The 26,253-nt window shown below is 57.3% G+C and overlaps 1 protein-coding gene across 3 annotated transcripts in view; it reads right to left on the bottom strand.

The window, feature by feature from the left end:
* EPHB2 (EPH receptor B2) overlaps positions 1–26,253 on the bottom strand; it is a 180,320-nt gene that overhangs the window by 21,167 nt on the left and 132,900 nt on the right. For all 3 annotated transcript variants that reach the window (XM_012650871.1, XM_012650869.1, XM_012650870.1), the window contains exons 4-6: positions 21,214–21,369; positions 19,813–20,148; positions 6,145–6,269 (exon numbers count right to left, since the gene is read on the bottom strand). In XM_012650871.1, coding sequence (XP_012506325.1) covers positions 6,145–6,269; positions 19,813–20,148; positions 21,214–21,369 — 617 coding nt within the window. The remainder of the gene's footprint in view (positions 1–6,144; positions 6,270–19,812; positions 20,149–21,213; positions 21,370–26,253) is intronic.

Here is a 26,253-nt window from a genome sequence, read left to right as displayed (position 1 = left end):
TAAAATTTAAATTTAACCTCACGTTCTGTATTTTATCTGGTAACCCTGCCTTCCCTGGACACTCTGAGCTTTTACAAGCATGGTTGCCGCTGTCTGAAATACCCTTTCCTCACCTGTCTGGTGGTTCCCTACTCGTCATTCAAGACTCAGTACAAGTGCCACCTCTGCTGGGGACACTTCCCAGATGTCCCAGCCAGGGGCTGCAGGTCCACTGTCTCCTCTCCCACTGACTGTTCTGATGACGTGGGTTCCCTGAGGGCAGGGGCCGTGTCTTGTTCATCCCTGAACCCCAGGCTTGGCACATAGTAGGTGCTCACTAACTACTGACATAATGAACGAGCATTAAACCAGTCTTCAAAAAAAAAAAAAAAATCTACAAAACCTGAGCTGCAGTACCAGACTTGACCGCAAGGTGCCGCTGTCCACCTGGTATCTGCTCGGGCTTGAAAAGGGGTTCGAGTCTGTGCACTGGGCGGGTGCCCACACCGAGAAGCTGGAGGTTTTAAGTTCCTGATCATACAAGGGAGATGAGAAGTAATTGCTGGTGCCACAGGCGCCTCGAGAGGCTGAGGAACCACCTCAAGCAGATCGCTTCTCTAAAGCAGGGTGCAGCAGAGCAGAGGGTTGAAGCTCCGTCCTGTGACCCGCCCAGTTCTTCCCCTCAACTGCATTGTGACCTTGGGAAAGACCCTTCACTTCCTGATCCCCTGTTTTCTATTCCAGAAAATGGAACAATAAATACCAATCTCCAGGGCTGTCGTGAAAATGAGGTTTGATCAGGCAGTGCCTGGCACGCTGGAGAAGCTCTAGAGACATCAGTTCCCTCCCGTCTCCTCTCTCTGGAGTGCCTTTGCCTCAGCAGTGATTAAACACCACGGGCGATGGGGGGAAACAGAATGAAATCCACCAGTCAGTCCTCAGTCTCAGCCCTGGCCTGGAAACTTAGGGCCAGTGAGGTGCTGGGCACGTGTCTTAAGCCTTCCGAGCCTCGGTTTCCTCATCTCTAAAGCGGGATCGCACCAGTAGGTATCACACGGGGTGGTTGTGGGGACTCAATAGCAAAATAGGGGTAAAGCTTTCAGCACAGGCTCTAGGGCACGCAAGGCCCTAATAAACGTTGGCTGTTGCCTTCATTGTTATTATCAACGCCCTTATAAAGCATGCTCTCACCGATGTTCCCTAAGTGGATGAATAAACGCAAAAGTGAATGAATGGGCCGGGCGCGGTGGCTCACGCCTGTAATCCTAGCTCTCTGGGAGGCCGAGGCGGGCGGATTGTTTGAGCTCAGGAGTTCGAGACCAGCCTGAGCAAGAGCGAGACCCCGCCTCTACTAAAATTAGAAAGAAATTAATTGGACAACTAAAAATATATAGAAAAAATTAGCCGGGCATGGTGGTGCATGCCTGTAGTCCCAGCTACCTGGGAGGCTGAGGCAGAAGGATCGCTTGAGCCCAGGAGTTTGAGGTTGCTGTGAGCTAGGCTGACGCCCCGGCACTCTAGCCCGGGCAACACAGTGAGACTCTGTCTCAAAAAAAAAAAAAAAAAAAAGTGAATGAATGAGTGGACAAACCTCTCCAGGCAGGTCCTGCTCCAGGGACGCTGGGCACCAACCTGAATACAGCCCGGGCTGTCATAGTTCACCCTCTCACCCAAGCTTTGCTCCCTCTGCCTGGGATGCCCTAACCCTGCACTTCAGCCCAGTAGACATTTCTGTGGCATAAACGCTGAAATCCATGTGGCCCGCAAGAGCCCATCGACCACAGGCGGCCTTATGAGTGACTCTTCTCCTCAAGCTCTTGGGGGGCCAAGGGGAGCCAGAACCTGTGTGCTTTGGGGTAGCTGCCAAAGGAGGCCACCTCCCCCAGGACGCCGGAACCGACGGAAACAGCCAGCCCCGGGTCTGCAGCGAGGACAACGCCATCATCAGCGGCAGCCAGGAGCCTTCCGGCAAGGTGGCAGTCAGCTCTGGGCAGGCTGGGAAATCCCGGTGGAGCTGGGGCGAGGCCAAACGCAGAGCCCTGTTCCAAAAGAGCCCTTTCTAAAGGAGGCAGGAGGAGCGGGAAAGAGGCGGGGCCTGCAGGGCTCAGTATCCGAGGCCCCTTCCAGGAAGACTGGAGCGCAGGGAAGGAGTGAATGGCAGCGCTGGGAAGATTCCTGCCTTAGGTGGGAGCTGGCTGCGGACGTGTCAGAATAAATCTCCCCCGTGCAGCCTGGCTGTTCCTCCCTGAAGCGGGGGTTAGAGGTGGTGGCTGGGATGTCACGGCCTTGTCTGAGAGGTCACGGACAGAAGCTGCTCCTAGTTCTCCTCCTAGCCCTCTGCCTGCGCCTCCTCTGACGCTTTCGTCAACTCTGCTTCCTTCTGCTCTGTCACCTTCTGCACACTCCCTTGGCTGCTCTTAGCTAACCTCCCTGACCCCCAGTCCCCGCAACCCCAGCAAGCACCTGACAAGTCACAAATGCACATCTGCCCCAGGAAAGGGCGCCCTATCCTCCGGGAGTCACCCTTCACATTTCCCTAGTCCCCTAGCCTTTAAAATATTGAATCTGTCGGTGTCTTGCATCTCTGCTGCCAACACCCCTGGGCCATGCCACCACTGTTTCTCAATTGGTGTCCCATGAGAGCCCTGTACAGGGTCTCCCTGGAGCTCCAGGTCCCTGGTAGTCTGTTCTCCATACAGCAAACTACAAGGATCTTTAAAGCAATCTGAGTCAGATTGCATCATTCTAGAACTTTCCCAACATACTTTAAATCAAATGCAGACTTCCAAGGCTGGAAGGCCCACCACAACCCGGCCCTGCCTCCCTCTCCAACCTCCTCCCCTGCTGCTCCCTCTTGCTCATGTTGCTCCTGCCACACTTGCCTTCTCTGTGTCCCGAATGCAGCCTGCACATTCCTGCCCCAGGGCCTTTGAGCATGCTGTTCCTCCTGCCTGGAATGACTCTGCTCGCATCACGTGTCTGTCTGGTGAACTCCTGGCATCTTTCAAAGATCAGCTCAAATGTCACCGAGTGAAGGCTTCCCCTCACCCATGCCAGGATGCAGGCTCCCCGTTGGTACCCCTGTGGGACCTTTGCTGGCCCTTCTGTGGCAGTGTCACACCTTGTCTCATGGCTATTAGTGTCTGAGCCTGTCTTTTTCCCTGGACTGTGAAGTCCTCTGGGCCGTGTGGTCACTCTCAGTATCCCTGGTACCCAGCTTACGGTTGGGCCCAAAGCTGGTGACAGTGACAGTCGAGTGAACTGGTGTCCGTCTCCCTCGGGAGAGGCCAAGCTGTCCCCTCTGCACCCCAGGCCCTGGGGGGGGGGCTGGCAGAAGGGAGGCCATGTCTCATCACGGCTGATCCTCAGGCCGCCGTGCCCTCAGCCCTGCTCCTCTTGCTCTGTCAGACTCTTCAGCGTCCTAAATCTGTGCTTAAAATTCTCCATGGCAAGGGCTGGTCCTGTCTACCTCTTAACAGTCATTCCAGAAAAAACTGGGGAAACGCTGGCAGGCAGGAGAGCCAGGCCAAGAGCAAGAGCACAGGTCCAAATCCTTGCTGGGCACTCTTGGAGAAGTCACATAACTTCTCTGGGCCTCAGTTTCCCCTCCACCCTGTGGGGTGAAGAGGATGGATGAGATGCCGGAGGTAACGTGCCCAGCACACAGTGAGCGCCCACGAATGTGCGCAGGTGGTGACCTCCGCTACTGCGGAGCCTGCTGGTCCCGCCAGGCCCGGCAGGGCCCGCGGGTGCTCGGGCAGCGCAGGAAGTAGGGCAGAGCTACCTCGCCGTTCACGCCTCCGTCAGCGTCCTCAGGCCTGCCGCGGTGGCAGGAAATGGGTCGCAGGCAGGACCCGCGCTGGGATTCCTCATTTCCGTTCCCTGTCTTTGGGGACAAACATTTTTGGTTTCATTTAATCACAAAGCTTCTTAATTAGGTTTTTTTTTTTCCTTTTTGAGTTCTGAGTTGCTAAGCTGTCCCTGCTGGAAGGAGCAGAAACGTCACCCAGGACGCCTGGCTCCTTCAGGGCCACCACCAGGGCCTGGCGAGGGGTGAGGCGGCTTCCTCACACCAGCCACGGCTCAGGCGGTCACTTCCTCCTGAGCACCTACTGTGTGCCAGGTGTTGGGGACACAGCAGAGGTACCAGCAGGGTGTCCACCCTCGAGGAACTTACTATCTAGCTCAAAGCAGAAGCAGTAAATACCAAATTACTTGATAACATTTAAAAATTATACTTGTGATAAACGCTATGCAGAAAGGCGAGGTACAGGGTGAAGATAAAATGCGGGCCCTGGATGGGGGTCTGGGAAGGGAGGGGGGCTTCCCCGAGGAAGTGACATTTAGGCTGAGTGGCAGCTGGCTGGGGAGAGCGGAGGGGCAGGGAGTGGTCTGGACGGAAGGGATCCCTCCATCCATCCACGCATCCATCTATCCAGCCATCCGGCCGCCCATGTGGGTCCCTCTTTTGTCCAAAGTCCCATCGCTCATTCATTCATTCATTCAATTCACTCATTCACCATTCAGTTTGCCAGCTTGCAGTGCTTTAAGAGAGGGGCAGGGTCCAGGGAAGATGGTGGCTCATGGCAGAGGTGACATTTAGGTGGGACCCTGAAGATGCTGACAGGCAGAGATGAGGGAGGCTGGAAGGAACAGTGTGGGCAGAAGGTGGGCAGGTAGGGGCTGGGGCATGAGGTCCCAGGGGTGTTCAGGGGCTTTCTGGTGAGCGGTTTGCAGTGGCTGGGGCACAGGTCACAGGAAGGGACGCGTCCTCTTATTCATTCAACCAACGCGGCCCAAATGTCCTCTTGGTGGCAGGAGAGACGGGGGCGAGTGGAGAAACGTGGCCCTGACCTCTTAGAACCACGAGAGCAGGGGACGAGCACGCAATTACGAGGCGCTGGCTCAGGCTGGAGAAGTGTTTGAGGAGGTCCGGAGACTCCCCAGCGTTTAGCTGATTCAGCAGTCAACAGAGTGCCAGGCCCGGGCTGGGCCTCAGAGAGCGGGATGGCTGGGACTGTTTCCACCTCTCTTCCTCCCAGCCTTTGGGGAGAGCCTATCCATCCCTTTCTGGTTCCCAGTGCACTTGCTCTCAACTAAAGACCTTCCTATCAGTCATTTACACCTTAGTCTGAAAGGCAGCCCAGTGACACCATTCCCAGGAGCCTTTGAAGCCTCTGTGGCTGTTTGGGGCCTCAGGGAACATGTAAGAAAAGTCACTGTTCAGAGGAGAGGCTTTCTGGGGCCTCTGAGGTCCAGCCGTATGGGTAGCCAGCTTCTCTGTCTTTCTCCCAGCCCTTGTATCCGTGCAGGCCCCATGTTCACCTGGCCTTACGTCCTGCTGCCCTTGCCCACCGAGCAGCAGGCAGGGGGAGGAGGAAGGAGAGGGAGGCACACTCGCCTCTGCTGAGGGCCAGGTACCGTGCTGGGCGCCACACCTGCCTTTTCTCCTCGACCTGCACAGGTCCCATCTGCACTCGACACAGGTGGACACCAGGGCTCAGAGGGAGAAAGACGCTTGCCCAAAGGCACACAGCTGGTCAAGGATGGAGCTGGGCTTTGAACCTGTGGCTTCGCTCCTAGTCCAACGCTCCCGCTACAGCAGGGGCTTCCAACCTCGGGTCCGTGGAGGGAGTAATGAGGGTCTGGTTTAAAATCGCCCTTTCCCCACTCGAAGGGCACTCAGGCGAGTGGGAACAGTGCTTTAGCTGGGACCAGGGCAACACGGAAGGAGGCTGCAGCTCTCTTACGCCGCACAGAAGCTCTTGAGCAGTTTGAAGTCCCTGCTGAAGGACAGGCGGACGACTAATTAGTACTTCCTAGGTGCAACTTTTTGGAAAACTAGTCTTTCACTGCATCGGGCCCACTGCAGTTAAGATGAAAGGGGTCTTGGTGGGGAGAGGACGTGGCTGTCGCGTTCTCCCGAGATCACGGGCTGGATCCCCCAGGCAAGAACGGCAAGGCTCAGAGAGGTCAAGGCACCCGCCTGAGGTCTCACAGCCGGGGAGGGCCGGAGCCAGATCGGGGGCCTGACTCTGAGGCCAGAGCTCTTTCTGCTGTGCCAGTGTGTGTGGTCTTGCAGGAGGGTAGAACTCCCAGGCCCCATCTTGGGAGAGGGGCCCTGGGGACGGCGGGCGGCGGGGAGAGCACGGGGCGCATAGGTACCTTCTCATAGTACTGCAGCTCATAGTCCAGGATCACGCCGTTGGGCTGGTCTGGCTGGGACCACGACAGGGTGATGCTGTCCACCGTGCGGCTCACCTGATGCATGATGGACACGGCCGACGGAGCTGGAAGAGAGGCCAGAGGTCAGGGGTCAGGGCAGACACGAGAAGGTGCAGCTTCTGGCCTGGCCTTAGAGGAACCTGGATAGATGGGGAGCTGTGGGACCAGAGAGGGCAAGGCACCTGGCCAAGGCCACACAGCCAGTCTAGGGAGCCGACTGGGCAGAGGGGCTTATGCAAGGCTTCGGGGACTGCTGCTGAGCTGTCTTGGGGCACCTGAGGGTTACAGACACTGACAACTTCGGCCAGCCCGGGGAAGCCCTGGCCACATCAAGTGGAGAGAGACTGTATACGTGTTGAAATGGTTAACTGTGTGTCATGTAAATTGCACCTCAATAAAATTGATCCATCAATCGGTCCATCAGTCGTTCGTCCCCTCCCATGGGTGCTCTTCGTGCTCTCACGGAGGGTGGTCAGATGAAGGAGACAAGAAGTCGAGGGGGCCGTGCTGAGTGCTAGAAGGACGCTCAGCAATAATTCAGTCGAATTCTCCCATTTCGCAGATGGAAACTGAGGTCCAGAGAGGGGTGTGAGCTGCCCGAGATCCCCCCTGAAGCAGGTTCATGGCACACAGCCCTTTCTTGAGTCCCGATTGCGTGACACACCCCAGCCTGCTGTTTTTGCCTCCTTCTCAAATGGAACAAATGCACAAAGCACCTACTACGTGTAGCCACGGCTCCGGGCCCTTTACACATGTGCTTTCTGAATTGACTGTTTCTGAGGAGGCAGGATTAGCCTTTTAGTGGTCAGCTTCCCACTGAAACGACGTAGTAAGTCCCTTCTGCAGTTTCACAGACTCGGGCCAATCTGGGGGACCCCGACTGGGGGCTCATCTCTCATGCTGGCCTGAGAAGCACCCCCAGCCCCTGGTGCCCCCCCCAGCTTCCCAGCCCCTCTCAGTCGACCCACAGGGCCCTGTCCACTCAGGTGTGAGTGTGTGTGGCAGGGTGGGGTGGGTGTGCTCTGAGCAACCGAGGAAGACGCTTTAACCGGCTACCAGAGGTCTGGGAGTGACGCCTCTGCCCCCGCCTCCAGGGGCCTGAGGACACTTCTGGCAGGAAGGGCTGGGCGAGGCCATCTCCAGGGCTCCCTGGAAGGCTGATCCCTCGCTCAGAGGGCCGACCAAGCAGGGAGGGGGATGTGTGAAGGGTGGGGCAGGGCACGCTGCCACCCTGCCTTATGTCAGTGGAGCCACAGGGAAGGGTGAGGAGTGTTTCGATGCATCTGCTTCCACGTGCTCCCTGGTGCTCCACGTGCTCCCTGGTGCTCCACGCTTAGACCGCGGAGTGCTCCCGCCAGCACGTTCCCAGGCCCCAGAAGGGCCGTCCAGCCCAGCGGTGGGAGCCCTGCGGGTGGAGCGACAGAGCTGCACGCAACTCCCCACTCCTCTCGCTGATGCGCGGCCTCCAGCAGGTCCTCCTAACCTCTGCGAGCCTCAGTTTCCCCGCCTGCCCAGTAGGAGGCCTTGCCTGGCAAGGATGCTGTGGGCAACACGTGGAAAGGTCTGAGTGTGTGCCGGGCTCCCTTCAGGAGGGAGACATGGCAAAGAACACTCCGGTCCACGGAGTCACCATGGTGCCAGCAAGAGGAGGGCCTCACGGGGTCCCCACCTTCCAGGGGCTCGCGGCTCAGAAGGAGAAGCACGTTCTTCTCAAATCCGCGGGGGCTGCTCCAGGCTGGGCACCGTGCTGGGCCCCGGGGCAGCTGTCAGACTCAGAAGCGGGGGGAGCTCCTGGGTTCCAGCGGGTTCAGGACTCAGCCAGGGTGGGTGGCCCGAGCTAGGGCAGGGGCTGCTCGGTTCACGCCTCTCCCTGCCATTCGCCTCCCAGCGATGAAGAAAGTCGTAGACTGTGTCCCTCTAGACGAGTGCACTCTTCGAACCTGAGCCCGCGCAGGGAGACGGAGCTCAAATTCACATTGCTGGGCTCCGCCCCCCGAGATTGCCATTCAGCAGGTCTGGGGTGGGGCTGCAATGTGCGTTGCCAAGCTCCCAGGCGACGCTGACATTGCTGGTCTGGGGACCACACTTTGGGGAGTAGTGGATTCAGGGCCAGGGGAGGCAAGTGACCTGTCCAAGGCCACACAGAAGACAGCGGAGGGGCCGGGACTAGAGCCCAGAGTAGCTGGGTCCTGGTCTAGCCTATTGTCTGCCTACCACGTTGCTCCTCACACCCTGGCTTCTGCCTCACCTGGCCCCTCACCTGGCCCCTCACCTGGCCCCTCATCTGCCCCCTCACCTGTCCCCTCACCTGCCCAGGCTGCACTTGTCATACGGGGCCCTTGAGCTCACAGAGTCTAGAAGCAGCGGCACAAGAAGTTCTGGGAGGGGGGCACAGACCAGGCTGCTCAGGCAGGTGGGAGGCCAGGAGCCTGGCCTAGTCCCGAAGGCACTGGGGACTGCAGCAGAGGTGGCAACAGCATGCCATCTGCCTCGCCATTCTGACAACCTGCGTGCCCCAGGACGCGCAGTCTAAGGGAAAATCCACGCAGTTACCGCTAACCAAATGCTGTACCTCAGTTAGCTCACTCAACCCTCCCATCAACCCTGTGAGGCTGGCATCATTGTTAGACCCATTTTACAGATGAGGAAGTAGAGGCGCAGAGGTGTGAAGTAACTTGCCCTAGGTCACACAGCAAGCAATGGAACCAGGATTTGAACCCAGGCCCACCCAGGTCCAACATTTCTTTTCCCCACCACTGGCTGGGGCTGATGCTGGCTGACCAGGGAGTCTGGAAACCAGCAGACCTCGGAGGACCTCTGAGGACACCCTGGTCCAGCTCCCATCCTGCTGCCGCACAGCTCACTCCACCCGGCTCCCGCTGACTCACCCACCACCCACCCGGCCCGCCCCAGCTCTGGGGGCTCAGCTGCTGGCAGAGGCAGGTCCCACACGGCCATGGGGGTCTGGGCCTGGCGGGCTTAGCTGGCAGGCTTGGGTTACAGGCAGCGAACCCGGGCTCTGATCCCATAAGCCCCGTAACCCTGGGCGCGGCAAGGAGGCGGCATTTGCCAGGAAGATGATCAAGGCGGGCCGGTGGGGGCCGAGCAGGGCTGGCCTTTCTCCTGGAATCCGGGGGGATTAGCGGCGGGGAAAAGGGAACAGCTGGATGTTCTCCCACCCCTCCTGCTGCCCGCTGCCCACCCTGGGGTGTCAGGTTTCCCTGCAAGTTGGTCAGCAGGGAATTCTGGTATTTTCAATTACCAGCCGGGCACGCCGGCAGGGGGATAGGGTCAGCGGTGCCCTGTGACCCCTGAAAGGAGATGGAGCCCCAGAGAGCGAGCACAAAGGAGGCCTGTGGGCGAGAGGGGCAGCGGAGGCCGGCCGGGCGGGCCTGCGCGGCTGGAGCAGGTGGTCAGGGGCCCCGCTGCCCCTGGCAGGCCCTGGGGGGAGGTCAGGCCCTTCCTGGCTGAGACTCGGGGAAGGGGCCTTCCCTCTGTGGGCCTCCGCTCCCTCCCCAGGGCGGGAAGGGGTTGAACGAGGTCTTTCTAGGACTAGGGTCCCAGGACAGGACAGGGAGCCAGGAGGCCTGTGACCCCGGCTACTGCAAGAGGGGCTGGGGGTTGGTTCAGCTTCACCTCCAAGCCCTGAGCTCTGAGGAAGGAGGGAGACCCCTAACCTACCGCTAGCAGAAGACCCCAAGAGCTAAGGGCGTGCGGAGAGGTCGCGTTGGGCAAGCCCCGGACTCGCAGATCCAACGCCTCTCTGACATCTTCCCTCCCTGTCGATGGCCCTCGGTGGCTTCCCACTGCACCCGGATAAACACGGACGCTCTGGCACGGCCTGCAAGGCCACCTGCCTGGCGTCCGCCACGTCACTCCACCCTGCCCCTCGCTCCCGAGCACCACGTGCACTGGCCGCCTTTCTGTTCCCAAACGCACCGAGGTCGCTCCTGCCTCAGGGCCTTGGCCCCATGGTGCCTATGCCTGGAGACCTCTCCCCCGACAGCCTCCAGGGCCAGATCCTCCCCTTTACGTAGGTCTTGGCTCAAACGTCACCTCCTCAGAGACGCCCTCCCTGACTACCTCTCCCCTCCAGTGCCTCCCATCTCGCACCTGCTTTGTTTCTTCACAGCACCAACCCTTGTCTCTCATTCAGTCCTTTAGCCTCAGTGCCTGGAATGGTGTGTGGCTCAGAGTAGGCGCTTGACCCATATTTACAGGAGGAAAAAAGAAAGGGATGAAGGAGGGAGGGACGGAGCGGGAGAGGAAGGGAGGGCAGGCAGGTCTCACGTTTTCTAGCCCCCGCAGGAACCTAACGGAGTCTACTGACCTTGTGGGTTCCCTGAGCAGCCTGTGGAGGCAGCGTGGCTCATATGACAGCCACTAGCAACTCGCTCTCCCCTAGACCCCAGGCCCACCTGCAGCTGCGACCTGCTGCCCTGACAGGGCCTCTTGCTGGCCGGCCAGCGTATGACACCACGACAACTGCCTGTCATCGTTCTCGCCTTCTCCAGGGTCTGCAGCAGGGACACTTTGCTCATGATGGGACTGTTAGAATCCCCAGCTGATAGTGCGACAGCTGCTTTTTGAGCGTTGGTCTCTCAAACCCGCAGCAACGCGGTTAACTCCCAACGTTCTGACTGCAATTCTGGGCGGCCTGGTGATAATTCTCACAACAGAATTTTTGCAAATAAAACTCTTCCAGAAACTGGGCCTTTGTTTCTTTGTGATTGGACCAAGGCTCTTAGAGAGCGGCACGGGCCAGGGAAGAAGAAAAGCTGGGAACTGGTGCTAGGGTGGTACTGGGTATTTCCTGGCCGAGAAAGTCTGAGAAATACAGAGTTCTAGACCCCTGCTTGTAGAGACTCAGGCTGTAAACTTGTTTATTCAAGGCTCTGAGAAGTCCTGCAGGGGAGAAATCTGGGGGTCTCAGTCTCATTTGGCTTCAGAAACCTTTTTGCACATAATAGTTACTAATGTCTTTTGGAACTAGCAATCTGTGGAATATATTAATCGACAAAACAAAAAACTGGGTCCAGGAGACATTATTATTATTTTTTTCCTTGAACTTGAGAAAAGTGCCTCTCTAGGGTGGCAGCTGGCTCTTCGTCTGCTCATTCATCGTTCCCTGATTTGGCAGATATTTATCAGAGCCTTCCCGGTACCAGGCCGCTTCATCCCGATCGGATGGAGTGGGGGTTAATAACCCCCAATTTAAAGACGAGGAAAGGAAGAGGCAGGTAGCAGTGACGGGATGGAACCCGGTCTGCCTGACTCGAAAGCCCAGGTTGGTTTCCTCCGATTCCCCTCTGATCCCCCTGAGTACCTGGATCTACCCCCAGGTGGGATTTGAGCAGGCGGAGGCCGGGCCCCGGCCTCATGCTGGGCAACATCCAGTCACCCACTTCCTGTGCGCTGCTGAATCGCCTTGGTCTCACCTGCGGCTGCCTGGCGGGACCAGTCCCACCCCAGCACCTGGACTGGAAAGATGGTAAGAGCCTGGGCCTTGAAGCTGGCGGCCCAAGCAACTTACCTCAACCCTCTGTGCCTCAGTTTCTCCTCTGTAGAATGGGGACAAAGGTTAAATGAAGACCTGTTTGTAAGGTGCTGAACACAGGACTTGGCCCAGAATACAGGGTCAGGGGATGATGTCAGCCGCATGCAGCTGTCCGGGCCACTCAGATTCTCAAGCAGCAACCTGAGTAGCTGGGTGCTCAGCAAAGCCTCTCGGATGGTGGTAAGGGGAGAAGCGGCGGCGTTCGGGGTTCAGACCCCAGATCTCCTGCTCCCAGGCCACTGTGCGACCTCAGGCAAGTTACCTCTCTCCCTGAGCCTAGGTTCCTCACCGGTAAAATGGGTCGTGGCAGACACTACTCGCTCCCTATCAAAGATCCATTCTCTCTTTCTCAAATTAACAAAATCCTGGTTCTTAGCTAGGTACATCATGCCCAAATAAAAGACTACATTTTCCCAACCCCTCTGCCAGCTAGAAGTGCCATGTGACAATGTGCTTGCCAATGAGATATAAGCTGAAGCATTGTGTCTCCTTAAAAGGGAGGGGCCCTACCCTCTCACTCTCCTTCCATCCTGCTACCTGAGATGTGGTTGTGATAGCCGGGGATCTTGCAGCCATTTTGGTCCATAAGGACAAGAAGCTGTGTGCTGAGGAGCCCAGATCCCTGATGATTCCATGGAGTTGCTATAATTCCTATCTTCTGACATTCTTTACACACAAGAAAAAGAAACCTGCATTTTATCTAAGCCTCCATGTTAGACTGATTGTATTAATTGTCCCCCTGTATCTGCATTTTTTGCCCTGTAACTTGTGTAGCTCTCTCTCTCTCTGACTCTGGGTTTGGCCAACAGGTATAAATAAACATGATATAGGCATAGGTGTGAAGAAGCACTTGTGTGTGTATCTGCCTGCTGTCTTGCTTCCCTGCGGCTGCCATGGGAACATGCCCAGGCCAACCTGCTGGGGGCCGAGACATGGTGGAACAGAGCGGTTGCCCCAGTTTTCCCCCCCGGGGCCAGTCCAGACCAGCTGACAGCAGTGAACCCCCAAACACGCACTAGAACCCGATAAAATCCAAAGAGCTGCTGGGTGACCCGGAGCAGACGGAGCAGAGTAACATCCCGCCAACCCCGAGACTCCCGGGCTAGCTAAGTGCTTCTTGTTTCACGCCATCGCCTTTGCGGTTGATTGTTAACTAGCATTATTGTGGCAGCGGCTATGTGTTATTTGTCTTCCTGTAATATGCAGCCAAACCCAATCTTAAATGAGGCCCTGGGCCAGCAATGCCTCCCTGCGAAATGCTCGGGAGGATCAAAGATGCCTGCAGAGGGCTGGGCCCAGGGAGGGAAGCGCCCTCTCCCTCTCTCTTTCCCTCTCTCCCTCCCAACCCTCGTTTCCCCAGGCGTGGGCTCACGGGGGGCTCTCTTGGCCCATTTCTCTCTGATCCTCTTGGCCCCCCAGGGTGAGAAGTAGGTGAGTACGTGTTCCTGCCAGTTCTAGACACTGAGCCATTGTGTGCCCGCCCCACAGCAGGGAGGGAGGATCAGAGAATGCACGCGGCGGAAAAGGCTTTGGAGAGTTGAAAGTCTTTCCACGAGAAAGCCACGTGGAGTGGTGTCACGGAGACCAGGCCAGGGTGCTGGGACCTGCTCTGCCGAGGACCTGCTGTGGGATCTCGGGCAGTCGCTTAGGAAGCTCTCTGGGCCTCAGTGTTCCTCTCTCTGAAAGGAGATGTTTGCATTAGGTGAACTCTGAGGTCTCTGCCAATGCTGATGCGTTTTAATTTAACTTAGGTTACCTTCTGTGACAGGCAGAGTAATGGCCTTCCAAAGATGTCCACGTCCTGATCCCCGGGATCTGTGAATATGTTACCTTATGTGGCAAAAGAGACTTTGCAGATGCGAGTAAGGTTACAACCCTGAGATGGGGAGAGCTTCCTGGATTATGAAGGTAGACCCAACTCAGTCGCTTCAGTCCTTGAAAGCGAGCCCTTCCCAGCAGAGGGTCAGAGACCCAGCGAGCTGGAGAGTGAGACGAACTCGATGCCCCGTGGCTGCTTCTGAGATGTTGCGGGCTTTGTACAAGGACCCACGACAGGCCTTGAGGAGCTCAGGGCAGCCCCCAGCTGACGGGCAGCAGGGAACAGAGGCCCGCTCCTGCAACTATGTGGAAAGGGATTCTGCTAACAACTCCGCTAAGCAAGGAAACAAATCCCCTCCTTGCGCCATCGGAAAGGAACGCGGCCCTGCCAACGCTGACCGCAGCCTGACGAGGTCCGTGCTAGACTTCTGAACCTACAGAGCTGTAAGATAATAAACGCGTGTTGTTTTAAGTGGCTCAGTTTGTGGACTTTTGTTATGGCAGTGACAGGAAACTAAGCCCAGCTGATTGTCCACCTACTGCGTGCCGGGTGCTTTGTCCACGTTCTTGTTAACCCCCACAGCCTGGGGAAATCTGGCAAAGCTGGAATGGTAGGTAAATGCCCATTTTGTAGGTGGTGGAACTGAGGCCAGGAGAAGTGGGGTCTCCTATCCAGCCTGGAACGGGGGCTGAGTTTTTCAGGCCTGGCTCTGACGCCTTTTCTCCAACACGAGCTTCTGGGACATGACGATGGAGAGCTCCCCGAGTGTCCACCGACTGTTCGTCAGGGACGGCCCCAAAGGCTGTGGACATCCAGCCAGATCGTGGTGTGGACGGGCCATGTGCACTGTCTGTCCCGTCTCTGCAGAGGGCGCAGGTCTGGCCAACACTGGGCCCCGAGTACGCAGTGATGTGATGATTCGGCTCTGTCACTTCCTGCCTGGGTGGCCATCACCAACCTCTCAATGCCTCGCTTTCCTTTCATCTACAAAACAGGGTGACAGCAGGGCCTACCGCCTGGTGCTGCCGTGAGGATTCAGTGTTAAGGGCCGAGCACAGTGCCTGGCACGTATCAGCACTCGACACACGTGAGCTGGTTTTGTGATTAGAAGGAACAGATCTCTAGCCGGGCATGGTGGCACATGGTAGTCCCAGCTACTTGGGAGGCTGAGGCAGAAGGATCGCTTGAGCCCAGGAGTTTGAGGTTGCTGTGAGCTAGGCGGGCGCCACGGCACTCACTCTAGCCTGGGCAAAAAGAGTGAGACTCTGTCTCAAAAAAAAAAAGAAGGAACAGATCTCTGTGTTTTGAGGACCTACCTGTGCCAGGCAACCTGGGAGGCACAGGCACGCATGAGCCGAAACCCTCCCAGCAGCCCTGCGAGGAGGGGTGAGGAGGCCCTCAAGGAAGACGTGACCAGACACAAGCCGAGTGACTTGTCCGAGGCCTCGTGCTGGGGCCCAGCCAGGCTTGATTCGAAGCCAGGTTCCGCTGCCTGCTTCCAAAGCCCGGACCCTTCCCAGCCCTTCCCACCACCTCCGGAACCTGGCAGAGGTGGGGGGTGCAGGGATTGCTCAGGGGGAGATCCTTGAAGGGCTTAGGCTGTGTCTGGCACAGCCCTAGCGGCGGCCAAGAGCACTGGACACGCTGGACAGAGGACGAGCCCTGTGTTATTGGAATGCTGCGTCTCCCCCCAGCCCCCCAGGTCTGCTGGCTCCACTAACCATTCGGATCTCAGCCTAAATGCCACCTCCTTGGAGACGCGCTCCTCTGACCGCCCACCCTGATGCCTGCCTTCCCTCCCTAGAGCTGTCTTGTTTGTGTTGCGGGGCAGGAGGGTGGCGGGGCTCAATGTGGACAGCCGGCCTGACTCCGGATCTGCTACTTCCCAGCAGAGTGGGCCTGGGCACTGGCTCCGCCAGTCCTGTGCCCTTGTCCTTCCAGCCCAGCCCACGAGCGCGACCCACGGATACGAGGCGGAAAGGCATTCTGGAAGGGCGGAGTGTGGTTCGAAGGCAGCATGACGGCTTTATGAAGTCAGAAGACAGTCCTGGCCCTGCTGAACGCCAAGGGATTGTGAGCAAGGCCCAGTTACTTGCCCAAAAGAAATACTTTTTCCTTTTAAGGTAATGAGCTAGATATTTATATATTGAATTTTAGGGTCTGTTTAAAACCGACCACTGAATGCATTTGTCTGGAAATTGAGTCCCCGGCCTTGTTTTCCAGCCTTATTGCACTTCTCCACACCCCACCTCACTCCATGCTTCTCTGAACCCTTCTGCAAATGTTCCCTGAGCATTCATGGCAGTGTGTCTCCCTCTAGGTGCTGGGAGAACCATGGTGAGGAAAAGCAGACCTATCGCATACCACGGCGTGGTGATGGTGGGGGAGACAGGCAGGAACTAAATGATCGATGACCTAAGGCTAAAGTTTCAACCACAGGAACTTCAAGGCCATGTGCTGGGGCTGGGGAGGGAGGTATCTGACCAAGTCAGGAAGGTCTATGAAATAAACCAAGGTCTGAAGGAAGAGCAGGGTAGGAAAGCCTTCCAGTGAGTGGGAACAGCATGTGCAAAGATCCTGTGGCAGAGGAACCCAGTAGTTAGGAAGAACAGAAAGAAGAACCATCCCTCCAGCTGCCTCCTGTACTTACCCCCCTGGGACATCTTCCTCCCTACACGATTCTATCTCTGCTTGCTAGACGCCTCTCCACTCTTCAAAGCCAAGCTCAAATGCCTCCTTTTCCAGGAAGGCTTCCAGGACATACCCTTTCCTCCTTCCCCAGGAGAAAGGATCTCTCCCGTCTGCGTCTCCCCCCAGCACCTCCTTGGGCCCTCATTCACGCCAGTTTGCACGTGGACTCTGCATCCATGTCCCATCTCTCCAACCAGGACATACAGCCTCAAGGGCAGGTACTGTGTCTTCTCCAGTGTAGACTGGAATCACATAGTCCTGGGTTTAAATCCTAGTAGAGGCCACTGAGTAATGGGGCTTTGCATACACCTCTCTGGGCCTCAGTTTCCTCATCTGGCGAAGGGGGATAGTGTGAGGGTGTGGCATGGCCACGCAGCCCCCAGCTGGGCTCTGAGCAGCCGTGAGAGAATGCGCTTGTCCAGGGGCTTGGAGCAAAGAGGAGGAGGAGGCCTATTATTATCCTGAGAGCCTCAGGGCTTTGAGGGCTTCAAGGGGCTTAGACTCACGTAGACCTGAGTTTCCCAAGTTGATTCGATGGCAAGAAATAACTGAGCCACTTGTTAGAAATTCATATTCCCAGGTCCCGCTCCTGGGGTTCTGATTCAGCAGGTCTGGAGTGGAGACAAAGAAACCTGTACTCTAAAACAGCTCCTATATAGTTCTGATGTGCAATTTGGTGGGGAAACTGAGGCCCAGAGGGAAGAAGTGATTTTCATGTGTGTGTGTCAGATCGGATTAATTACCCCAGTTCTTCTTCCCCTATGACAGGACTGTGCACCCACATCCTTGGCCAAGTAACCCCGCGGGGCCCACTGATGCTGGGCTGGACTGACAGTTACTCTGCTGATGAGCTAAGGGCAGCTGTTTGCGTGGCGTGGCTCCCCCTTGAGAGAGACAAGCCCGGGGTGGTTGCTGGTCCAAGGAGACACATGAAACAGGCTGAACCCAGCCCCCATTCTGGAGCCCCACCGGCACAGAGAGCCCGGCCAAGGTCAGCCAGACCCCAGCTGCCCCACAGACCAGTGACTAAGAAAATAAGTGTTCACTGTTGTAAACTACTGAGTTGGGGGTGGTTTTGTTATGCAGCATTATTGCAGCAACAGCTGACGGATACACTAAGGTCAACAGCAAATGAATGACAGAGCTGGGATTCAAACCTGGGTTCCTGCTCCTAATCCAGTGCTGTTTCTCACTGCTTCTCTGCCTTTCAATCCTGAGGGTCCCCTGTACCCCCATTCCCTGGAAGCCCCTCACTTCCATACTCTGCCCCACCTCTGCTCTCTGGGGACATGCAGCTCCAGACGGGAGGGGCCCATCCCAGCAGCCCAGACCCCACCCCTTGTTGCTAATAAGCTGAGGCTTCTGGAGTGGGCAGTTCCACCCTCAGGGCTCCCAGATGGACGAGAGGAGGCCCCTACAGCCAGGGAAAGGGCTCCGGGAGCTTCTCTTCTGGCTTCTCCCAGCCGAAAAGAGCTCCCTCCTGTCCACCCACATCGGGAGCCTGGGCCCGCCCAGCTAGAGCTTTGTCGAGCCAGAGAAACTTGAGGCTGAGGCTTTATAATCTGTTACGTGTCTTTGCCAATACCTGCTAGCTTTGGGGGACTCTCTCAGATCGCCTGCCTTGAGTTAGCTCCGCCCAGACCCCAATCTGAGTGGGGGTAAATGCACCCGTGGCCCTGCACGACCGCAGCGACACGCTCGCAAACACGCCCTCTCAGCCACAGCAACGCCACCAACAGTCACAAACAAAACCACACTCCTCAGACAGACACACAGACAGGCAGAGCCACATTCTGATGTGCAAACTCACGCTCGAATGCACAGCACCCCCAGCCCCGTCCCCCCGGCCCCTCAGGTTGAGAGACACACAGGCTCAGGAATGCGTGTGTAAACAAGGAGCCACGTGGCCAGTCACATGCATTACAAACACACACGTCAACGCACCCATAAACATGCAGGCTCACGCACAGCCAGACCCACGGGCAGAGTCAAGGGTCCCTGGACACACCCTGGACTTTTCCAGAGCACTGGAGTCCGTCAGACCTAGTCAATTCCCGCCTCCCACTCTTCCTGGTTTTGTGACTTGACTTATCTGAGTGTCATCTGTGACGTGGGGACACGGACACCTTCTCAGGGAGGCCAGGGGCATGTAGTGAGGTCCCATGTGGAAAGCACCCCTCAACCAGATGGAGCTGGTTGTCCCTCCCCTTGCATGTCCTTGCGTGTGTCCTCCCCCTCTCTCAGAATCCCATTTCTTTCTTTTGTCCTTTCAACATTCTACTGGTCCTTCAAATGGCAGGTTAAGTCCCACCTCCTCCAGGAAGCCTTCCTGGGCCTGCCCTGCACCTCCACCTCTGGATCCCCTGTGTGCCTACTATGTGGGCCCCACTTTGCATCAGAAAGATAAGCCGGGGAGCCCACCCACTTTCCCCCCTGCAGCCTGGCCCCCCTCAGCTCTTCCTTAAGCCCTGCTCGGACCTCGCCCACTGCAGGCGCCCGGCAAAAGCTGTTGAGTGAATAACTGAGGGCACACTCACAGCGTCAACCGCAAGATCTACCCAAAGGTGCCATAACGTACTGGATAATAATAATCTCCTGTGGCCTCAGGTGGGGGATGAGTCTGGGAAGCATCTCCGGTACGGGGGCTGGCGTGACCCTGAGGACATGGTCTCGGTGGGGAGGCGAGGCAGAAGCCTCAGTGGAGTGGACCGAAGAGAGAGTGGGTGGGGGTGGGACTGCAGTGTTTGGCAACTTGTGGTTTTTTTTTGCTGTGAAGGGAGGGAGGGCCGAGCATGGAGGGTGCCATGGGGACGTAGGAAGGATTATTAAAGGCCAGTTGAAGGAGAAGAGTTTTGCTGGAGTCAGACTGGAGTGGGCTGGGGGTCACAGGAAGAAGCACTTGCTGTGGAAACTGCTAGATGTCCGCCCAATCTGACTCCCCGCCTTCCACTGTGACAGGTTCGAGTTAGGGCGGGAGACACCACACGTCCCCGCTCCCTGAGTCTCCGTGAGGCCACGTGACCAAGGCCTTGCCGATGGAGCATGCGCAGAAGTGGCGGGAGGGACTTCCGCCCACCTTGCTTAACACACGGCGCTGCTGCCCGGGGCTTCTCTCCCGGCTCACAGCCGGCCGCGCGGACCAGGAGCGCGGAGGGCGGTGGAGCGACACGCAAGGAACCTGGGTCCGCGCATCTCCGAGTGGATCAGAGCCACCCCGCTGACCCGGGCTGCTCACCGCCGGACCCTCGCAGGGAAGAGAAACACATCCCTGCGTTCTTTAAGCCACCGAACGCCGGGTCTTTTTGTTACAGCAACTTAACTGTCACCTTCAATCATGTGCGCCCGACAGATGGCAGCGATTATTACAAATACCAGCACAATGCGGCGGCGCTTCCTCTCCCAGGGGGGCGGCTCACATGAAAAGCCTTTGAAGGGAGGAGATCACTCCACAGGCGCGAGGGGGCCTTTCGGGAGGGCCGGCAGGACGCGGCTTGCGCAGCGGGACTGGCACTCCCTCCCCGGCCGCGTTCGAGGCGCTTACCTGCCTGGTTGGTGGTGATGTTCACGGAGGCGAACTGCGGCGAGAAGGGGCTCTGGTCGGTGACGCCGTTCACCGCCTGGATCTCGAAGGTGTACTGGGTGTGGGCCAGCAGGTCGCTGATGTAGATGCGCGGCTCGGTCAGGCCCAGCTGGCGCGGCGCGTATTGCACGTTGTCCCCGCAGCGCGTGCAGGCGCCCCGGCCCGAGCCGCAGCTTTTGCAGATGATGTTGTACACGAGATCCTCACGGCCTCCGGAGTCGCGGGGAGGGGTCCACTCTAGCATGAGCGAGGTCTCGTTGACGCTGGAAATCACAGCCTGGGGTGCGGAGGGGATGGCTGGGGAGGGCGAGAGGCGTTAGTCCGTGGGGGCCCGTGGCGGTGCTGTCCCCACGAGACCAGTCTGTGCCCACGGCCCTGGCTGCAGCCCAGGCCTCCCAAAGGACCTCCTCAAATCCTTTCTCCTCTCCACCCACAGGAGAGATGTTTCTAGACTATAACTTACCCTGCTATGCATCTGCTTAAACCTTTCCCTCCGGGTTCCAACCTCCTCAGTGCTTGTTACTGGGGACAGTCTTTTTGTGTTTGTGATTACACCTGCCCAAGCTCTATTTTCTCCTTCTTTTTTATAATATACAGCTTTATTCATGGTAGCAATATGTCCAGCTAAAAGACAACATTTTCCAGCCTCCTGCGATTAAGTGCTGGCCACTGATATAGATCAGAAGTTGTTGACTAGAACTGTCTCTTTTCTAAGGAGATAGACAGCTCTCTGTTGCCTAAAATGTGTGTGATGGCTGGAACTTCAGCAGCTATGTTGGACTATGAAGTGGCCTTCAGAATAAAAAACATTCTCTGGATGGCAGAAAGAGCCAGGTCCCAGAGACCATCATGGATTTACCATACTATCCCAGGACTGCCTCCCTTGTTCTCCTTTTTGGTGAGAGAATAAATCTGTGTGGTTTGAGCTGCTGGGGTCAGCTCTCTGTCATTTGCAACAGAACGCCATTCCTGTCTGATACAGGGGTTGTGTTACTGCCCTCTTAGTCACCCCTTTCCTGGAGAACTTTGGCCTGTGATTCAGGCAGCCGCTGCCAGGTAAGAACACTGGGCAGCCTCCTTTACTACAGACACCACCTGTGTGGGTTCTTCTCCTGCCAAGCCTCACAACCCCATCCCTGTGTGAATCAAGACCTTCACTTGCTCCTCCATGTGACTCAGCAGAAGGGGATATGGAGCCAGATGCCAGCTCCATGGTGTCTGCCTGGTGGCAGCACGACCACCCCAGGATGGTCCTTTTTCAACCCAGTAATTGGCCTGGCTAGAACGGGACAGCCACCCACCCCTTGCTCTGAGCTCTTCTGCAGGTAGACTCGGGACTCTGTCGGGGGCCCCGGGACGTACTTGTGCAGGGCATGTCCAGCGGGTCCAGGTCTGCTCTGTAGTAGCCGTTGCGGCAGACGCAGTTGGTGGCCCCTTCTGAAGTGGTCCGGCTGTTGATGGGACAGTGGGTGCAGGCCTCGTCCCCTTGGTTGGCCTTGAAGGTTCCAGATGGACAACCTGAAAGAGAAGATGAGGAGAGTCACCAGGGAAACCAGATGAGGACTCAGAGGCCACGAGGCATGGAGGGGCCACGCAGCCTCATGGAGGGACCACACAGTGTCCTTGCTGGGAATCCCCATCTCCTGAAGCTTTTGGAGTCTTCAGGCTCCAATGTGGCAGTTCTAGCTCTGTCCGGCTACCTGGTTTCTTGTCCCTGAAGCTGTCTGTGGATTCAGCTGGGGGCTCGTAGCAATCTTCCCTCGCCTCTCCCAGCTTGGCCGTGTCATGGCCTCTGGGATCGGTCCTGACCTAGTCAGGAGGCATTTGAAGAAGTCTGGAGCAGGGTCCGTGGGGCCCAGTCTTGCTCACTGGTGTCTGGCTGGGCCCTGATTCTTGTAACTGGATTCCTGGGTTCCAGATGAGTGAGGCAATTGCTTTGCAGAATACAAGTCCTGGGCCAGTGCGGGGCACACAGAGAGGTGATGTAGTAGGGCAGAACAGAACACTGCAATATGCCACACCTGGGTTCGAGTACCTGTTAGGCCTTTTACTAGCTGTGTGGCCCTAGACAAGTGGCTTGACCACTCTGAGACTCAGTTTCCTTATTTGTAAAATTATGATGCTAAGGCTCATTTCTGCAGGGCCATTGGGAGTATTTGCATAAGTATATAAGGCACATTGCCCAAGGCCTTGCACAGTGTAGGTGCCCAGTGAATAGTAGCTGTTATAGTTGGTGTTTGATCAATTTATCAGACTAAAGGGGGCCTGCAGAACCAGGGCCAGCCTAAGGAGGGCAGTGCGTGCACTTGGCCTGCATTCAGCAATCTGGGTTCTCCCAGGGGCTGCGGCCTTCATCCCTGCTCTGGGGCCCAGGCCCGGCAGCTCCAAGCATGGAGTTAGGTTCTGCAAGAGCAACCATCCTGCGTGTGCGTGTATTTGAATCCACCCTCCCCATCCTGCTGGCTCTGGGCTGGGACTCAGGAGGCTGAGTGGGGGTCTAGGGCTAGGCCATGTCCCTTCCCCAGCCACAGCATACTGGGGTTCACAATCCCAGCTCTGCTGTGATGCCTTGGAGAGACGGTGCAATGGGTAAGTGAGTGGGTGGAAGGGAAAGAGCTTTGCAGCGAACAAGATCCCCCTTGGGATGAAATGCAGGTAAACCATCTGCAGGCCAGGGGCCCTTACCTGGAGTACGTTTCATGCCTGGGTGCTGTGTGTTCCCTAGCAAGTGACTCAACCTCTCTGAGCATCAGTTTCCTTGTATGTAAACAACTAACATAAATTTCCCTAATTTATTTTTCCAGCCCTAGTCTTCAAGGCTTATCTTCCAAGTCCAAGTCTTAGCAAATCACTCTCCCCAACCCCTCAACCTGCTCTGGCCTCAGAGACCCTGCCTTTCTTGGTGCTTGGAACAGCACTGGGGTTTGGAGTGCTTGACTCCCTGCCATATTCATCTAGGGGTCTCCTGGCCATGCTCTCAGCCCCCCAGGATCGGAGCCATGTCTGATTCCCAGCTGCCTGCCCTGTGCCTAGCTCAGAACCTGGCACTGGGCAGGGGCTCTGTAAATACTTCTCGAAGCCGCCTGCTGAAGCGGAAAGAGCTGGGCTCTGGGGGTCGCACAAGCAGGAGGTGAACACAGTGTCGGTGTGCAGCTTGCCTGGCAGATCCCAGATCCACCTGTGTGAGCAGGGTGACCTCGGGCAGGTCACTTAAAGTGTTTCCTTATCTGTAAAATGGGAGAATAGTACCTACCGCCTAGAGTTGTAGTGAGTTTTACCTTGTTTAATTCATGTAAAAATGCTTAGAATAATTTCTGGCAGTACTAAGCAGTTATCTGGTTCATCCGCAGTTTGCTGAGTGGCCTGGGACAAGTTGTTTGACTTCTCTGAGCTACAGTCTCCTCACTGGTGAGGGCGCAGCCACCATATAAAGTGGTCGTGAGGATTCCATGTGGTGGATGCGGTAGCTGGCACAGGGTCAGAGCGGGGATGTGGGTCCTACTGTGTGTGAATGAAATAGGTGCTCAGGAGATAATCCAAGGACAGGGGCTCCTGGGACCTAGGAAATGGCACCCCAGGTCCCACCTCTCCTGCCTCTTGGAGGGAGCTTCTGGAAGGTGGGCCGGCGAAGATGGCAGCCATGCCAGTCAACGGCCTCCCTGACCAGGCCCTGTGGGGATCTCAGCCCAGTGGAGAAGCAAGGTGGAGACAGGACTTGGATACAATCAACAGGCCACGGATACAACCAAGAGGCCACGGATACAACCAAGAGGCCACGGATACAACCAACAGGCCACAGTTGACACCAACGGGGATGGCAACAGTGCCTCTGGGGAGTTGTTACGGCCTCGGCTGTAAGGCTGGGGAAAGCAGGGCTCCCGGGGTGTAAATATGTAAGTGGCTAACATTTACTGGGCGCTGATTAAGCGCTGGCACGGTCCTGAGGACGTCACCCACGTGAACTCACGTAAGCCTCACCCAGCCCTGTGACAGAGGTAACACCATCACTCCGCTTTCAGGTGTGGGAATAAAAGTGTAAAGGGATGAGGTAACGTTCCCAGGCTGTGGGCTTGCTGTGGCAGAGCTGGGATTCACCCCCAGGCGCTCTGGCTGCAGAGGCCACTTCTGTAACCACCACGCCACACTGCCTTTAAGTGACTGACTTCGCATCAACAGCCCCTGAGTGTCGGGCAGGGATCGGCAGCTCCAATCTCTGGGCGCCCGTCCAGGGCTCTCTCCACTTTGCTGAGCTGGCTCTGGGGCCCCTGAGTCCTTCTGCCCTCCCTCCCCCCTCCCCCCTTCCTCTTAGGCACCAGCCTTTCCCTGCAGGCTGCATGAAGGGGCAGCCTCACCACCTTGGCACTGCCCAGGGCTCCTGGGGCAGTCAAGACATGCAGGCTGCAGCCCTGGCTCTGGTCAAACGGTTAAGCTCTCTGAGCCTCAGTTTCCTCCTCTGTAGAATAGGGGCACAGGGCTCCTGTGAGGGGCCAGGACCATCCAAATAGATGCCAAAGGGTTTTGGCCCCAACATCAGGACCCTCCTGGACCCTCTCTGGAGAGAGCCCGCGCAGCTCAGCCTGCCTCCTCCATCTGCCGGGCATTCCCTGGGCCCGGCTGGCGGGTGGCTGCTCTCTTTCCCCTCCACGCTGTGCCAGCCTCTCCATCTGGACCGCCTTCCTGGCTGCCCTCTCCCCCTTGCTGTGTCCCGGCCCCTCTCACACGCCCCAGGCCGCCCCTTCCATACGCCGTCCCTCATTAGCCCCGCTGCCTGGTCACCCCGACCCTCCCGCTGGGCACGGCATGGTGTCTGTGCCTATGGCCCCGTGCTCTGTAACCTGCTCCTCGCTGTCCTGGGAGGCGGCATCGCTCTCCACCCCGATCCTCCCTACCCCGCACAGCCAGTCGATCGCCAGCTCTTCCCTCCCCAGCAGCGGCTCCTTCCTGCCGCCTCCCCCGCTGCGGGCATCTAGAAAGCTCTTCCCAGCCTCTCCCCAGCCTCTCGTGCCATCTGGCCTCTTCCCGCCCACCCTCCAGAGCCAGCTTCCTAGAGTGCAGACCTTTCCACGTCACTTAAAAACCCACAGTGGCACGCACTGGAATATTATTCGGCCATAAAAAGGGAGCGCTGACACATGCTACAACACGGATGAACCCTGGACATTTCGCGCGCAGTGAAAGAGGCCGGCGGCGGACGTGTGACTCCATTTCTGTGAAATACGTCCAGAACAGGCGCATCTGAGGAGACAGAAAGTCGATCAGCGGTCGCAGAAGGCTGGGGACGGGAGGACGGGGAGTGACTGCTAATGGGTAACAGGGCTTCTTCTGGGGGCGATGAAAATGGTCTGAAATTGATTGGGTGATGCTCGCACCATTCTGTGAATACACTAAAACCCCTGAATTGTACAATTTCAAGAGTGGATTGTGTGGCGTGTGAACTGTATCTCAACGAAGCTGCTGTTCAGAACCACGCACAGTGGCTCCCATCAGGCAAGGGGAGCTCAGTCTTCAGGGCCCCCAGGGCCCTCGGGGCTGGCACGTGCCCCACCCCACACTCAGCTGCGTACAGCACCTGCCCCCAGCCCACCCGCAGCCCTGGCCTTTGTCCCTCTGGCCGTGTGGCCTGGAATGCCCTCCCTTGAGCACCGGGCCATCTCCTACACCCCTTTCAGACACCACCTCTTCTAGGAGGTCTGCCCGGAGCTCCCGGCAGGGTTTGGGTGCCTGTTTTAATCACTTACTTATGAATCTGTCTACCTGGCCGGACCGTGAACTCCCAGTCCAATGCCGGGTGCCCAGCGGGTGATGGGCGGATGAACAAGGAGCTGGAAGAGTATCCAGCTCAACCCGCTTGGTTAACATTTGAGGAAACCGAGGCCAGAGGGGAGCAGACAGATGTGGCTCGTCGGTAGCAGAGGCAGAGTCTGACGCCAAGTCTACTTTGTGACTGTGGGGTGTGCTGGGGCCTTTTCTCCCCGAGAGAGGCCTGGGGTGGCCACCCATCCACAGTGCCCTGGGGCACGCTGCTCCCAGCCTCTGGGGCTGGGAAGGCACCGTCCTGCCGGCATCTGAGTGTCGTGTGCAGGAGCGTGAAGAAGACACTGAGACTTGAAGGCAGACATGGGCAGCTGTGTCTCTGACAGCTGCATGGGCTTGGGTCGGTCTCCTCCCCCCGAGACTCAGTCTCCTTATCTGGAAGGGGCTAATAACGCCTTCATGGTACAGAGGACAGGGGGAGCCTCTGATTGGGTCTCTGCTCCATTTGGCCTCCCTGCCAATCTTCCACATTTGTTGTAGTGACCTGTTTAAAACGAATCAGCCCCGCCACGCCCTGCCTAACCTCACGTCCTCGCTGCACGTAGAATACATCCATGTGCCTAGTGTGGCCACAAGGCTTGCGAGTTC

This window comes from Propithecus coquereli, unplaced genomic scaffold (genome assembly GCF_000956105.1).
Source record: "Propithecus coquereli isolate 6110/MARCELLA unplaced genomic scaffold, Pcoq_1.0 Scaffold341, whole genome shotgun sequence".
Lineage (NCBI taxonomy): Eukaryota > Metazoa > Chordata > Mammalia > Primates > Indriidae > Propithecus > Propithecus coquereli.
The sequence above is the reverse complement of the archived record's forward strand: the minus strand, read 5'-3'. Positions and strand labels throughout refer to the sequence as shown.